Source organism: Diadema setosum, chromosome 15 (assembly GCF_964275005.1).
Source record: "Diadema setosum chromosome 15, eeDiaSeto1, whole genome shotgun sequence".
Taxonomy (NCBI): domain Eukaryota; kingdom Metazoa; phylum Echinodermata; class Echinoidea; order Diadematoida; family Diadematidae; genus Diadema; species Diadema setosum.
The window spans coordinates 28,685,013-28,701,357 of NC_092699.1; the positions used below are offsets into that span (position 1 = coordinate 28,685,013).

General features: G+C 39.6%; 1 protein-coding gene across 1 annotated transcript in view; it reads right to left on the reverse strand.

Annotated features, from left to right (window-relative positions):
* The window catches only part of LOC140238972 (kinesin-like protein KIF1A), a 167,408-nt gene that overhangs the window by 55,280 nt on the left and 95,783 nt on the right, over positions 1–16,345 (reverse strand). Inside the window, exons 11-18 of the mRNA XM_072318867.1 lie at positions 14,109–14,358; positions 12,987–13,066; positions 11,451–11,526; positions 10,732–10,811; positions 9,160–9,335; positions 8,577–8,898; positions 7,364–7,436; positions 3,950–4,067 (exon numbers count right to left, since the gene is read on the reverse strand). Of these exons, the coding sequence (XP_072174968.1) occupies positions 3,950–4,067; positions 7,364–7,436; positions 8,577–8,898; positions 9,160–9,335; positions 10,732–10,811; positions 11,451–11,526; positions 12,987–13,066; positions 14,109–14,358 (1,175 nt within the window). The remainder of the gene's footprint in view (positions 1–3,949; positions 4,068–7,363; positions 7,437–8,576; positions 8,899–9,159; positions 9,336–10,731; positions 10,812–11,450; positions 11,527–12,986; positions 13,067–14,108; positions 14,359–16,345) is intronic.

The window sequence follows — 16,345 nt, forward strand, 5'->3', positions numbered from 1 at the left end:
CTGTAAATCACTGCATCCAATATTTAAGCTAACATCAAGTGACCTGGTTGGTGCACTTCTCTGTAAGCCATCATTCAAATATTTAATATGTATATAGTTTTATTCAATTAAATAAAGTAGGAATTCATGCATGGGTTGACTGGAGAAAATAATTCTTTTAACTTTTAAAGTCCTGTATGCATGTAAAAGGAATTGCTTTAAAAGGACTCTTTTTGGTTGTTGGTTTGTTTGTTTTTTTGCCAAATAAATTTTTATCAATATTCATAGTCATCATCATAGTATTGAACTTTGACGAAGAAACTGAAGCATATAACTCCACTGATTGCAAGGCAAATGCGTGTTTGGACAGAAAAAATGGTCACGAACAGTCTTTATACTGTTTCATAATCAGCATCTACCTTGCATTGTCTCATATTAGTAAGCGTAACACAAGTCTCATGATAGTAGCAAATAATTGTATTTCACTATCAATGCTTTATACCATACAGTACGCATTTTTCTGAACACCCAACACATAAATAACACCATGTTCCTCCATTTATCCCTTTGCTTTGAAGAGACAAGACACATACTGATGTACATTGTAGCATTACTCTTACTTCTTCTTTTTTTTTAAACTAAAGCACCAGCTGTTCTTCACTAAAGATTTCAGATTGACTGCTGAAGGGGAATATTCGACAGCCTCTTAATAGCACATCAACAGAGACATGAGGTTTGATGTGTTAAACCGGTACCAGAGTGTGACATCATCACTATATTGCACTGTCCCCAGAGGTCAACAAACTTTCCATCAAACGGGGATTTTGTTTTGCTTCCCGTTCACCTTCTTGATAACAGAATCAGTTTAGGTCATTTTAAAGTTTGGTATTAATCATTCTTTTCAATACAAATTGCCTGATTTTTTCTTATTTTTCCAGATGAATCAATTAAACAATTGGAATGGGCATTAACGAAAAACAAAAATATGCAAAATTTTGCCCTCACAAAGATATGAGTGTCTCTAACAAGACAAATGTAAACCAATTTATTTTCTATATTCCTACAAATTATTACCTTTGGTCTGTGCTGTTACTTGCCCTCCCAGACTTAAGGTGTCTTGTATTTTGTCAATCCTTTAATGTTTGTTTACTGCCACTGTGAGCAGTCACTGGTAATAATATAGATCATGATATTTACCAAAAAAAATGATAAATAAATAAACAGAATATATTCCAGGACAGATCACATGCAGGCAACGAGTATGTCAAGTGCCTAAAATTTCCCTTGATCAACAAACTCATCTCAAACATAAATACTTGATGGAAATCATCACTTCAGCAATTCATACAGTCATTAACTTCATGATTTACTGACTTGCATAGCGACTCCACAGCTTCATATCATACAAATATTGAAAGTAAGGGAATATATATGATTATATGAATACAGACTTCAAATGAAATAAACATAATTGTGCAAATATCATAATTTGATGAAGTAGACAATGATAATGTGTTTGAAAAACTGAAATAAGATTTTGATACAAATAATGAATACAATTACACCTGTACATTCTTTGAATTGGTTTGAAAACTAGGAGCGGCTAAAGAGGTATTTAAGCAAGAGCATGATGAGAATCAGACGACGAATCGACAAAAACTTTATACACATTATACATTGTACAAGGAAAACAAAAAGCAATGCTGATCCGAAACTACTCTAAACATAAAAGAGATGGAATACACACTTTGGGACATTAGGGACGGACAACACACACATTAGACATCACATGTACAATTATTTTCCACTTTTCAGACTCGTAATATGATCTTTGAATTGCGCTACATTTGATTTTCATGTATATGACACACAGACGGCAAACATCCCACTTCAAAAATACACATTGTAGAAATATATATACGGCACGCAATCACGTCGTTCACCACACATGTAGACAGTTTTACGCAGACTATCTTTGGTCCTGTGAAATAACATGGCAATAGTTTGCACGAAATAAAACCAAACATAACTTCAATCTAAACCCACATCTCATACTAAATCTCAGATGGCTTCACACGATCGTCATTGATTCGTTCATCTCCATCCGACATCTTTAACTCCTGGGCAAACTTCCTATCACCTCCCCTTTACACCGATCAATCCTTAACCTGTTGGCTCCCAAGTTACGATCACCCCTCATTGATGTGATGCATGGCACATCCTTTTCCCTACATGTTACAGGTTAGCACTATCCAGATTAGTTTTAATACTGACAGTTCTCATCCTTCTCAATAGCACAAGTGTCATCTCCTCTTTTACATTTTTTTTCATTTACACTCACAATTGAAGGCTTTGCCCAAAGAATGATAAATAAATACAAAAACCATCAAAACAACTTTTCTTTACAGATGCCTAAATACAAAGCCCAAATATACAGGTTTTCATTTATCAACAGCTTCATCCTAAACATGAATATCACATGGCCTAAATTTTGTCCATTGGTCAATTTAGTACAACTATCCTCTAAACTGTTCATATCCTTTTTATCCTGCACTTCAGTTAGTGCCAAAAATTGTAAATATTCTTGTCTTCAACATACCATTTACAAAGTGAGTAGCCATGATCTCACAAAGTTCACAAAGTTCACAATTTGTATTTTCTTTTGAGCAAAATGGACCCTCTTCATGTTGACATGTGGGCATTTTGTATCTCGCTCAATTCATTTCTCCTATTGAATTTTAATAAGACACTCGTGTAAAGCAGTGTAAAGCAGTCTGGATAACTGTACAGCTTTGACTTGGGAGTTAGTAATTTACATGTACTAACATAGTTTGCCATCAGGCTTGCTTGGTGGTTGGCAGGCTGTATATACCAATATCTTAATCTTTCAACTCACTGTTGATCATTTCCAAAACTAAATTCCTCAAACTTTCCCTTATGATGGAAGTGATGGTAGAAGCCCTCATTTGATTTTCTCTTCACCCACTGAGTGCTATAATATGCATTTCCCATAGACACCTGTCAGATACTTGAGGACTAGTCTTCAACCTGTTAACTTTGTGATGTACAAATTGCTTCAGTCTAAACAGAGTGATCATAACCACAAGGCATTTGTGTTCAGTTTGGGGAGGATGAGAAAGAACCTCAGATTAAGGTCTAAAGTTTTCAACCTGTGTGTCCCTCAAGAACACAAGGTTATTATCAAAGCTCGGGGACGTCATACACTCGGTGCCTTTAAAACCTTTCATGGTGGCAAGAGTAATCAGTGAAAGAGCATTTTGTGATTGGGAGTTTGCTGATGACATGTTGTCATGCTATCATTTTCTTCCGTACCAAGGCTCTTGGAAGAGGCATCGAAGGTGACTGAGTCAAATCAACACAAGGATTGTGGGCATATGGTCAACCGGCAAGTTGCGGCATATCCTCAAAAAGACCATTACGACAACCGAATCATGCGACTGTTGTGTGACAATGACTGGAGGGAAATATATCCACCAGTTTCCTTTCTCATCTGACTGGAAGACTATTAAAGGAGCATTTGATATCTCATTAACATTCAAATAGGGCAGGTGGTAAGGGCAGTAAAGGGGGGGGGGAGGGCAGTAACTAACACATCACATGCACTCGATTAAGAATTACACATCAGACACACGTCATGGACATTGGGGGGTGTTTTGGACACAAGGTCAAAATCCCATTTTCAAAACCTATTCCCTCCCCCCTTCGGGATCCTCCCGCTGCCCGATACCACTCTCGGACCATCTCCCACTGCCCCGCCCGTCACCATTCCCGCTCCCGGGCCCCGGTCCCGGCTCCCGCCCCGGCCCCCTCCCCTTCCCCTTCTGTCAGCTGAGCTCCGTCATGAGCACAAGGTAGCAGCTGAGGAGGAAGAGGAGGGAGACGATAAGCATGGAGAAGTAGTAGATGTACCAGAACAAGACGGCAAGAAACAGGATGGTCAGCAACTTACTCTCCAGACCATCGTCCTCCTCCTCCTCGCAGCTCAGGTCGCCGGGCGTCGACCGGCCCGACAGGAGCGACTGGGTCTCCATCTGCTTCTGAAGGGCCTGCAGCTTGCTCTCGTAGTCCTGCGTGGGGCGTAGGAAGGCAATGTTACCGTTAGCAACAGAAGATGAGAAGTGCAGTACAGTGCACTCCTCGGTCGTGATTTGGCAAAAAGGTGTATGTCTGAAAAATATCATGTTTTTGGTTTTTACCATTTGGGGGGTTTTCGATGCCGAAATTTTCATGTGACCAACTTTCGTAAGTCATCGATCATTTGTTTCCGAGATACTTGGGGCTATCTCTGTATTATTTTATCAATTTTCCTGCTTTTGATTAGGCAAAAGGGTGTATCTTTACATACACCCTTGACGTACAATGACGTACCAGGATAGAGAACTACATGATTTGGCAAAAGGGTGTATCTCTAGATACACCTCTAACCGTGCACGCTGGGGAGCGCTTAAAGATTTGGCAGATAGGTGTATCTTTAGATACATCCATCTGCCGAATGAATCATGAATTATAGTTGCGAAGTATGATAAGGCAGAAAGGTGTATCTTTTATACTCTGTGTATATTATATACTCTTGTTTATACGTGCTGCTGGCATGTATGTGTACCGTTTCACCGGTTGGTGCGGTGGCGGGCCATGCTCCTGACTTAAAACTGGCAGCCCGTTGCACTGCAGAAGTTTCTCCTTGTTGCTAGTCGGTGAGTAGATAGAACCTAATATCTAGAAGTTCAGATCTAACGTTTGTCCTAGACTTCTATGGCCACTTCTATGCCATTAGATGCGCAGATTCGTAAAATCTAGCATTTCTGTTGAAATGACAGCTTTTCCGGCAAGTGTGGCTGTGGGATGAGAGTTCTCTACGCTTCAAAATGACAGTGATCCCTGCACTGTCCGTGCTGTGCACTGCATGTAACTGTAGAAGCCTGTACATAGTTAACTATACACAGCCCAGTCGCTGTACATGGTACGTCGCGACAGGGCTGTACGCGCGCGACCACCAACCACTAGGACAGCGACGTAATCGTATTACGATAGCTTTGAATTTTGATACTTAACATCATTTTTGTCACCTCAAACTCAACGAGTATACTTTTCAATATTTACTCTACATCTTATGCTATCAGTATTCAAATGTACGCAATGAAACTTACCGGAATTGATCATCATATCCAGCATGTCCACACCGTACACAATCTTTCACGCCAGGCCTAACTATACACAGCCCAGTCGCTGTACATGGCAATGTACGTCGCGACGTACCATACAGCGACTGGGCTGTGTATAGTTAGGCCTGGCGTGAAAGATTGTGTACCGTGTGGACATGCTGGATATGATGATCAATTTCGGTAAGTTTCATTGCGTACATTTGAATACTGATAGCATCAGATGTAGAGTAAATATTGAAAAGTATACTCGTTGAGTTTGAGGTGACAAAAATGATGTTAAGTATCAAAATTCAAAGCTATCGTAATATGATTACGTCGCTCTCCTAGTGGTTGGTGGTCGCGCGCGTACAGCCCTGTCGCGACGTACCATGTACAGCGACTGGGCTGTAGTGTAATGGTGTGCTGTGTGACTGTAAGATCGGCTACCCATTACGCTATGCGTATGGGGCTGTTACCTAACAGACATTTAGTGCAAGTTACACACAAAGGTCTAGAGAAAGATGTGTCCCTGTCTTTGGAAATGATACTTGGATGTACTGCTCAAAGTGCTCAGTGGATGCAAACAGTTAATGATCCTACCTGAATTTTCACATTTATTGAATTTATTGCAAAAATTGGGAGCAGCATGATAACTGCGTTTTTAAGAACAGATACATGATGTGCAAACAACTGCCTCTTTGTTTGCTAAAGCATTCAGTAGAGAAAACAAACGAACCTTTTGTCGAAAAAAAGGGGCACAAAGCAAAAAATATGATGAATCATCTCATTGGAAGTAGAAGTTTTTGGAAAAAAGGGAGGAGAAGGAAGAAGAAAAATTCTTCAGCTGTAATCCTTAACCATGCATATCCATGAGACCATGTTTTGTTAATATTTAGACTCTAGGGTGAGTTGTAATTTGCGCACATTTTTCTATGTTTGATGAACAAGTTGTGCATCCTGATATTTTTCTTTATTGTTATTTTTTAAATCTTTTTGTAATAATGAAGTAAAGATTGTCAAGAGTTAACGTTTGATTAGAAATGGTCTCACATACACCCTTCTCCCTACAAAATCTCTGGCATATTTTGTTATCGTTTAATTTGGCAAAAAGGTGTATCTCTATACATACACCTTTTTTGCCAACTTAAATGCACGATTTCTCACGGTGCATGAGAAGATACATCTTTTTGCCAAAATAGCGTGGGTTGCAGTCCCTGTAAACGTGATTTGGCAAAAAGGTGTATCTCTATGCATACACCTTTTTGCCAAGTTAAATGCATGATTTCTTACGGTGTATGTGAAGATACACCTTTTTGCCAAAATAGCGTGGGTCGCAGTCCCTGTAAACGTGATTTGGCAAAAAGGTGTATCTCTATACATACACCTTTTTGCCAAGTTAAATGCATGATTTCTTACGGTGTATGTGAAGATACACCTTTTTGCCAAAATAGCGTGGGTCGCAGTCCCTGTAAACGTGATTTGGCAAAAAGGTGTATGTCTCTAAACATGCTAAAAGTGCTAATTCTGAAGTATTCTTTAAAGTTAGATGCAAGAAAATTATCAGGAAATGAAATTTGAAGTGTATACTAAATCATGGAATTGAATCCCTGAGCGTTGCACAGTTTAGGTGGCTTCTACGGTCAAGGAAACTGCCAAAACTTTAAAGTCGATTTTCTCGGCTTTGTAGTCGCTGTAAAACGGCAGACATACACCTTTTTGCCAAATCACGACCGTCCTGAACACGGTTATAATGAAAAGCTCATTACAACCAAGTAAAAATTCAGGTAAAAAAATCATCGTCTATATACGTGTACATTTACGTACTTTACTGTTTGGCTGTAACAAAATTTCAATTTAACGAAAGAAAACTGCCGGTCCTGAGGACTTCGTTACAACGGGAGTGCGCTGTGCTATAGAAGTGGAAACCTGTGCAAACTTTATAAAGTTTTTGAGATTGGTCGCATGTGTTAACAATCTCCGATCTTCACTTTCATTCACTGTTGACACAGTACTGGAAGTACCTCAGATATATCCACGTCCACAGAGAAAAAATTTCAGGGAGCACAATATGTGCACATTTCCTTTTTAGTTTTGATTTATATGCTGGAGTCATCACATTTCAACAGTAAACAATATTTGATATGTTCAGGAAAGGGGGGGGGGGGGGATTGCGGGAAGCAAGTAGTGGGTCTACCAGAGAGAAAGGAGCATTCAGTTCTCACCAGTCTCTGCTGCTCCAGCAGCTGGTCAGCTTCTTCCTTCTCCTTCTTGTACTGCATCTCCATGGCAAGAAGTCTAATAGCAGAAGATTTGTTCAGTTTGTTTCATTTGTTTCTTTGAATTGTTTGATTTGACTTCACAAAAAAAAAAAACCTTTCACATATCACACTGTTGGCACAAGATGTTGGTTAGTGAAAAAAAAAAGAAAACACAAAAGTATAACTGATTGACAAACTGCCCTACATCTTGGCAAATAAACCCTGAATTAATCAGTGTTTTAGTATTAGCCATGATAAAAAAAAAATCATGGGCATAATACTCGGGCTGGAATAAAACCAACAATCTCCTGATTACCAGATAGGCATCTTATCCACTAGACCACCGAGCTTCCACCCAGCAGCCAGTGCTGGTTCTAATCCTTACAGCATGCAGCGGGTACTGCGCATTTATTTAAATTAATGAATGCTCGCATCCAGTTGGCCATGACTTTTTATCATGGCTACTACTAAAACACTGATTAAGTCAGTGCTTATTTACGTCAATGTAGGGCAATTTGTCAATCAGCTGCATTTAAAGAAACAACTCGATGCAAGAATTAATTTGAATACAAAATTAGTACCAGTGGTAATGGCGGTGACATGAGAAGGTTGTGTGCACAATATTACTACACTTGTACCATTAATTAAACAAGGCAGTTCTTGAGGGTTACCAACCTCTGTAGGTACAAATCATACGCTAAGTAAAAATACGCATGTTGGAGGCAAAACACAAATTGCAGTTCAATAAAGTGAAAATTGCAGGAACTGAGAAATGCCCAGCGTAATTCCATGAACAAATTTGCTTACCTTTTGGTGAAGAAAAATGTACTAAATAATCATTAAAACACAACACTTGGCAGCTATCTCTCTGAAAAGCCCAACCCATGTCTTGTGGCAACACTCAATTTATCAAATTTGAATATCTTGTAAAGATTCCAATCATAACAGGGAAGGTTACTTCTACCCCAGCTACCCTGATTACTTCATTTATTGTGACTGCTGTGGTCCATTCAATTCACCACACATTAAAGCTCTGCACACAAGATGTATGAATGCCTTTTTACCATTGAAGATCATTTCCTACTGGCAATGCATCTGTAGTGCATTGTCCCGTAGTGGGTGAACGTTTGTTTGATGTGATGGGTGAATGGATGCCTTCCCAACCTGACACACTTACCTCCTCTCCATCTCCTCCTTGATGTCGATGCCCTGCAGCTGGAGGAGCTCGTTCTGGGCGAAGGCCCAGTCGTGTCGCTCCTGTTGGTCCACGGTGGGGCTGCTGGGCGCCGCCACGCCCGTCACGCTGTCGCTGTCCCCGCCATCTCCCTGGCCCCGGCTCCCACTGGAGACGGTTCCTCCTCCTCCCCCGACCTCCTCCCGGCCTTTGCCGTCGGCCTCGGTCATCGGCATCTCATGCTGGGAGAGCTCCCTCTCTTGCCGGGCCTGCTCCGGGTTGGTGTAGCGGAACACATGGTACTTGCCCAGGATGATGCGGTATCCTGCAGGTTTTGAAGACGAAGCAAAACAAGTGTAGGGTGGCTCCGTAAAGCAAGATACAGTCAACCTTGTTCAAGTCAACCTCGCATAAGTCGAATGATCGCCTAAGGGTTCATAGATTGATGATTAGATTATAGGATAGATTGATAAAGAGATGCTGTAGTTTATGACTGTGCATTATTTCAGGATAAAAACAGCGATGAATAGAGACAATACAACCCATCCCACATATTGGGCATCATAGTCCTAATAGTCCCACGCACCTGAATTGATGACGGTGGGCTCTGTGATCTTGGTGCCATTGACGTAGCACATGCATCCGTCGAAGGGCATGAGTGTGACCTGGCCATCCTTGTTCTCAATCATACAGTGTTCCTCACTGATGTAGGAGCCACTGAGCTGGATGTCTTGGGTCACGTTGGCATCAGTGCGTCCGACCCTGAGGTGGAGGAGTTTGATTCAAAGGGATTATACATTACGTGTAGTTTGGTTGAAATCGGGATTTTAGTTTTACCTTCTTGTGAGATAATTAGAAATCACTTTAGATGAAATAATAAAGGGCATACAACTCTACAGGGAACTACAAGTTTATTTGATGAAAATCAGTTTTGAAATGGCTGAGATATCCACAAACAAAGTGGTTATAATAAAAGGTGGGTTGCAATTTGTTTTACTTTGTATTTTGATATCTCAGCCATTTCTAAATCAATTTTCATCTAATAAACTTTTAGTTCCTCATGGAATTGTATGGTCTTCAATGTTTCATATAAGTGATTTCTTATTATCTTGCAGAAAGTCAAAACCTGAATCCCTTCTCAACCAAAACGATACCAGTCCTTTAACCCTTTGTGTGTTTTTAGTGTCGATTAACACACAAGCCCTGCATAGTATTGTACACACTGTCTGATGTCTCTGGCAAAGAATGTAAATCCTCTCCTTTTTCAGGAATATGAGATCTTCATTCTATCTCTAAATCATTACTTCTGAGGTATATATATGATGCAGTTTTATAAGGGTGTAGAACTGATGTAAATTTTCTCATTTTACCTGTATTAAAACTGAATGCAATATCAGGTACATACTGCATGATCTATGATGCACTACACTGGATTATATGCATGACTGTAATGGCACTGAAGTGCATATGAATCTGCCGCTGATGGATATATTTCATGCACTACAATGTGAACAGTGCATGATGTCTTTCATACATTAGACTAGATCATATGTATGACACTGAAGTCAAAGAATCTGTTGATGTTCACAATTTCTTATGCAATGTGATGTTAATAGTCCGTCATTTATATTATGCACTCTATTACATTATATGCATGACAATTTATAATAAAAGACAACAACACAAGAGCAATTTTCTTCCAAAATGGCCACGGGCCAAAGTGAAATGGAATTTCATGAAGGTCGATTATATATTTACTCATTGAGGACAAACCAATTTTGCTGTAACATGCATTTCCAAGAGACACTTGCCTGTGAAGTACACTTGAGATTAGTCTTCAACAGGTTAAGAGTACAATAGTCTACAACAGTGCATAACAGATCATGCACCACTAGTAATGGTAAATTGTTTTTGTTTTTTGTTTTTATATTGACCCCTCGTGCACACATTCACAATTATACGTGAAGTGCACAACTGTGCAACATAACACAAATCATGAATGTTGCATGATGCCAATTCAATACAATGAGTTGCTATGTACGTTGTAAGGTACAGTGGGTATGCACAAATTTTTGTTTGTGTTCTTTTATTTTTCCTGCTTGAGAGCTCCATGGCGCTTTGGAGATGAGTGTAAGAAGTAGAGCTACATTGCCGTTACCTCGTGATGCCTGGTTTGATGTGATACAGGAGACACTCGGACATCAGCGGATCTTCGTTCAGATTCACAAGATGAGGAGTCTGTGATTGATCAATCAATTTTAACAAGTCTTAGCAATTTTGCTACTAGCAGACAAACCTGCTGGGTGTAAAGAGTGAAGAGACCTGATGACTACAATATTGATCATGTATGAAATTTCTTACGGCAGGTGGCACAAAAGAGCAACATAATACTATTAATTCTCTTCCTTCAATGTTCTCAACAACAACAGCAACGGGCACAACGCTTCTAGAAATATCTTAATCATCATCGTCGTCGTCATCATCATCACCATCATCATCTTCACCATCATCACCACGATCACAATAACGATGGTTACCAGCATCACTGTTGTTGCTGCTATTATTTTTATCACTTTTATTATCATTACAATCATCAACACAACATTACTAATATTGTAGCACTTATTGTAGTGATAAGAATGCCATAACTACTTCTTCTACTCGCCCTATGAATCTTTACTGTCTACACAATCATCATCACAAAATGTCCCATAATCCAGGGTTCCCAGTGAATGCCCAGCTTTTCTTCATCTGGTTTTCCACACTACAACAGACATTTTGTCGTCTGTATCCTTTCTTTCGGCAGAACATTTTCACATGTATCTTGAAGCAGTCACTATTCCCTGAGCGGTATCTATGGAGATGAGATATCCTTACCTTCTTTGGCGAGAAGACACCCACGGTGTTCCCATCTTCCCTCATGACCACGCCCATCTCTGCCAGCATCTCTTCCCTGAAAGGTCACAAGATCAAGGAAGGTCATGAGGTCAAGAGAGGTCACAAGGTCAAGAGAGGTAATGAGGTCGAGGGAGATCAGATGAGAAAATTACAGATTACAATACAGTGTATAGACATGTACGGTGTATTGATATCAAGTACACTGAAGTCTAATCTTTCTTGAATCAGGAATTTCAGACAACAGCAATGGATGGAGAAATGGGTACAATTTGCTGATTATCAGGAAGAAGTGCGTGTATTCATTCACACAGTTGACATGCCAAGACCTAGGTCTATTATCATGCACCTTGTTCATGTACGATGTACTGCATAACACTCTACAGCCTGTATGTGTATTCATGCTGGGATCAGAGTTGACATTTCTGTGTGTTTTTGATTTGCGAATATCACCTGACGTCACAAAAATTGCAAAATAATAACCCTGCAAAATACAATGTATATGGCGTACACGGTATAACAATTTGTAGGGTACAAACAGACACTGAAGAGTTGCATTGAGTAGGGACAAGCGTATCACTCATCCCATTTGCTGCATTTAAAAGAGAATTGTTTGACACAAGGGAAACAATATGAAACAAAATTTTTAGAGTGACTCAATAAGAACATTTGAAAATGTTTGAAAAGTTAATTTGCACAAACAGACACAAGTCTGTTGCTTTTATGCAGATTGAAGAATTAAATAAACTAATACAGAAGAACTCTGCAGTTGTTCAAACTTTGAAGAAAGTAGAGTAAATTCAAAACATGATTATCTCTATCCATTAAAATGTTACATCAGGACATTATTCAAGGATGAACGTTCACGAAATGCATTTTTTCCACAAAATATCCTTGTGTTATATCATTCTCCATATACTACATGGATAGAAAAAGAAAGAAAAACATGGAAAACAAAACACACGAAAACAAAACACTAATCTCCTTCAGCTCGGGTCCCAAATCTACCAAGATTACTGGCTTCACAAAGCCACTCATTATTCATGATAATCACTTTGTTTTCAAAGTACATGTATCTCATATAAATAGAAATGGCACAAAATCTCTCCCATTTATCCATGTCCTAAATCATCAATACTTGTAGTACTGAAGAGAAAACAATAGTTAAAGGGTATATATGAAGAGTTTGTTCGCAAAAACCAATAAGTCCATATTTGCCAAATGGAGATATTTGCAATTAAAGGTCAAGAACAATAAAGACAATAATAAGAAAATTTTTGCTTCTTTTGATCATAACTTCAAAAATGTACCTTTATATGTAGTGACCAATACATCACTTAAAAGGTATTATTTTGTACTTTATGACAGAGACCGTACTTCAAAATCTTTAAAAATGGACTTATCGGTTTTTGCGAACAAACTTTTCATATAGACACAAAGATAGGTTAAATACAGAACTTTGATGATAATGAAAGACAAAGGGGGAAATGACATTTGGGGTCAATGACCTATACTGACCTCTGTAACCTGATGGCTTCTGTCTTCTTTAGTTTCTCCTCCCATGTCTCATTCAGCTCTGCGATAAGCTTCTCTGACTCCTGCAGAGCAGAGAAGGGTCAAAGGTGAAAGGTCAGCTTTCTTGCATGGAATATGCACATGTCACAGTTTGCAAATGTACCAGCACAGCAGGTACCAAGTATTCCCATGGAATGCATGTAAGAATTTTGACTGTAGTTTTGAATTAATGTGCATCTTCTACACTTCTAAAACAGTGTTCATTCACTGTGGTCAGGGTTACATGTTAAATTCACAATGCATCTCATGTGTCATAAATTTCTGCTCACATGCACACAAAAGGAGATGCAGCCATTTGGTGTGTAAGATTGAAACTCTGTAGATTCAGACTCAGATCTTACATGACGTACGGCATAATTAAAGGGGCATTTGACTCCAATTGTCTTCACATGTCCATAAAGTCCAAAATGAGACTGAAATTATTCCAACACCTGGTAATATTCCTCTACAGTGTAACATACACCGTATGATGCCTGGTCATGATGTTCGGTCACATTCATGTGATATAAATAATGTACACAGCCAGGATGCATGACAGGTGTTTGCTCTCAAATGCACCATACCAAAAGTGCTTAACATCTCCCTTCATTAAATCACACCATACTCAATTACACTACACTACACTACACTACACTACACTACACTACACTACACTACACTACACTACAAGATACTTCATACTACACTGTACATTACAATGAACAACATCATTCACAAGGCACTACACAACACCAGCTACACTACTGTGCGCAGACATGTACAAAATTATGTCATCAAACAACGTGTGACACACAGTATAGCACACTAAATACTTGTACTGCCCTCCAGCAGCACAGTGCTTGGTGTCAGGGATAGAATGTTGTCATACAGTGTATTTCACTACAATCAACCGTGCAATAAGGCACACTACACCAGATACATTGTACACTCCAACACAATGTCATCCGACACTGTACAGTATGCAGCGTTAAACACTATCACAAAACACTGCTGCTGGAGCACAGTGTTTGGTGTCGAGCAAGAGTGACGTTGCCGCACATTCACCTCACCGTCCATTCGCCTTACCTTTAACCTGTCGATGGCGTCCTCTTTCACCGGCATCGGAATCTTCTTGGGGATGGAGATGCTAGGTGTTGGGGCGGCGTTGACGTTGCTGACGTAGCTGTTGAGGTTGTTGGTGTCGACGTCGATGCCCTCCGTCTTCAAGATGACCTTCAGCCGGTTGACCTCCTCCTTAAGCTCGCGGATGAGGCGGGCGTTGGGATCCTCGTTGACCACCGCTTTGCAGACGATGTTCTTGGCCCTGTCTGCATACCTGTGATAGATGTTAACACAAAGCAAAGTCAAGCTTTTAACCCGTTAAGGACGAGTCCCGAGTATACTCAGGCAAGCCTCTATGGGAAAGATGTGTTGTAGCAAAATCAAACCGTCCTCAACGAGTTAATTATTTCATTTACAATGTAACCTTTTACCTGCTCAGCCACTTGGCTTAACTTGCCAAACTTTTCCATCAGCATTCAGCAATTGATCCAAACTTGATGGAGTTGTAGCTTCACATGCCCACTCCAAGGAATAATTTTCCTGGTATAGCATCGTGATTTGCTATGCATTTTTACACCACTGCTACACTAACTAACTTTCATGTGGCAGTTTTTTTCCATAGAAGTGTACAGGATACCATTTCAAATATTGTTAATCAGCTGAAATTGCTAACCAAATTTGAGTTGTAAAAGTATTCCATGCACCCATGTGTGGCAGTGGCTTCAGGCCAATGGGAAGACCACAGTGATGCAATAGGATTAGGGGGATTAAGCAATCTCTATTCATTGATGATTAGTTTCCAGACATCTGTGCCAATAATGGAGAAGAAAGCACTCCAGTGTGTGTGTGGAATTTGGCGAATAAAGCACAGTAAGGACTCTCTGGGTGCATTATTGTTATTGTACTTGTTATTGCAGACCCACTAAAGAATAGTATTAATGTGAATACGATTGTAGATATCCCAATATAGACATGAATATAGAACAAACAAACAAACTGCAATTCTTTTTTTTTTCTTTTTAGGACTATCTTGAACAGTAAAGCTAGGTTTTGTTTTGTGGGTTTTTTTTTCCATCTGCAAATGTTAGCAAGGGGCTTTGTCTTTACAATATCCCTTTCATAATATAAAACACATACAACTTTTGTAATGTGCGTGGGAACTCATGATTTGATATGGGGGTACAATGTTACTACTGACACCTTCGAATGCGTGTTTTTTTGTTTGTTATTCACAATGTTCAATGCTTTGGTCTAAATATGACAAATGCAATTTGATATCATAATAAATCTACATTATCCCATCTAGTCTAGCTTTTATGGCGACCTGTCAAAGATTTTGGCGCTACACTCTGCATTGCAGATAAAAAATAAAAGAAATTAAACATCGACCATGCAATTACTGTTAACAAGACAGCAGTACAGCACTAAAATTCAATTGCTTCAATTACAGGGCCATAAGCACTTGTTATCTCGTTTTGTGTAATCACGCGGAGAGCGTGCGACATTAGATGAGAGTGGAGAGGATTCCTGACAAAGGACGTTAGTTGATACATCGCAATCATGAACATCATAGCCTTCTTCTTTCCGGTCTCTTTACATCGTAGCTTGGGGGGCAGATCATTAGTGGAAGAGATAAACTGCTCATCTGATGCGATTTGACTTTAAAGAGTTTGTGAACCCTCCCTTCATCCTCACGAGTGTGACTTTGGTTTCAGTATCAAAAAGCATACAGGCTCGCATTTGGAGTAAACATGTTTCTGACAGGATATTTTTTCTGTCTCTTCTCCCACTCACCCCCCCCCCCTCACTCCTCTCTCGCAATCATTTTTTTTGCAGTTTTGTTCTTCATTTATCCATCTCATTTGTATTTTCTCTGTTACACACTCTATTTGTTCTTTTCCTGTCTATCTATCTAGCCATCTTTTTACTTTTTATAACTTCCTTTCCCTCTCACACTGCTATTCTGAATAATTCTCTAGAGTAAAGGAAAAAAAAAAGCTCTGCCTTTAGGGTTTTTCCACAGTAAGCGAAACCCAAGTTGGGTATGGATCACATAATACCATGTACATAGAGCTGTTTTGGGTTATTGTTGACGTAATAGAAACCGTCAAGTCCCGCGGCTAATGGAAAGGTTACAGAGGTCGAGTGAAGGCCGTCACGTCATATGCATTAGCCGCCCGAGTCTCAATCATGTTTACCGAGATGAAAGATTTTCCTGCGGTGTTTTTAGGAGGTAGAGAAGCTGGAGACTTACAATACGC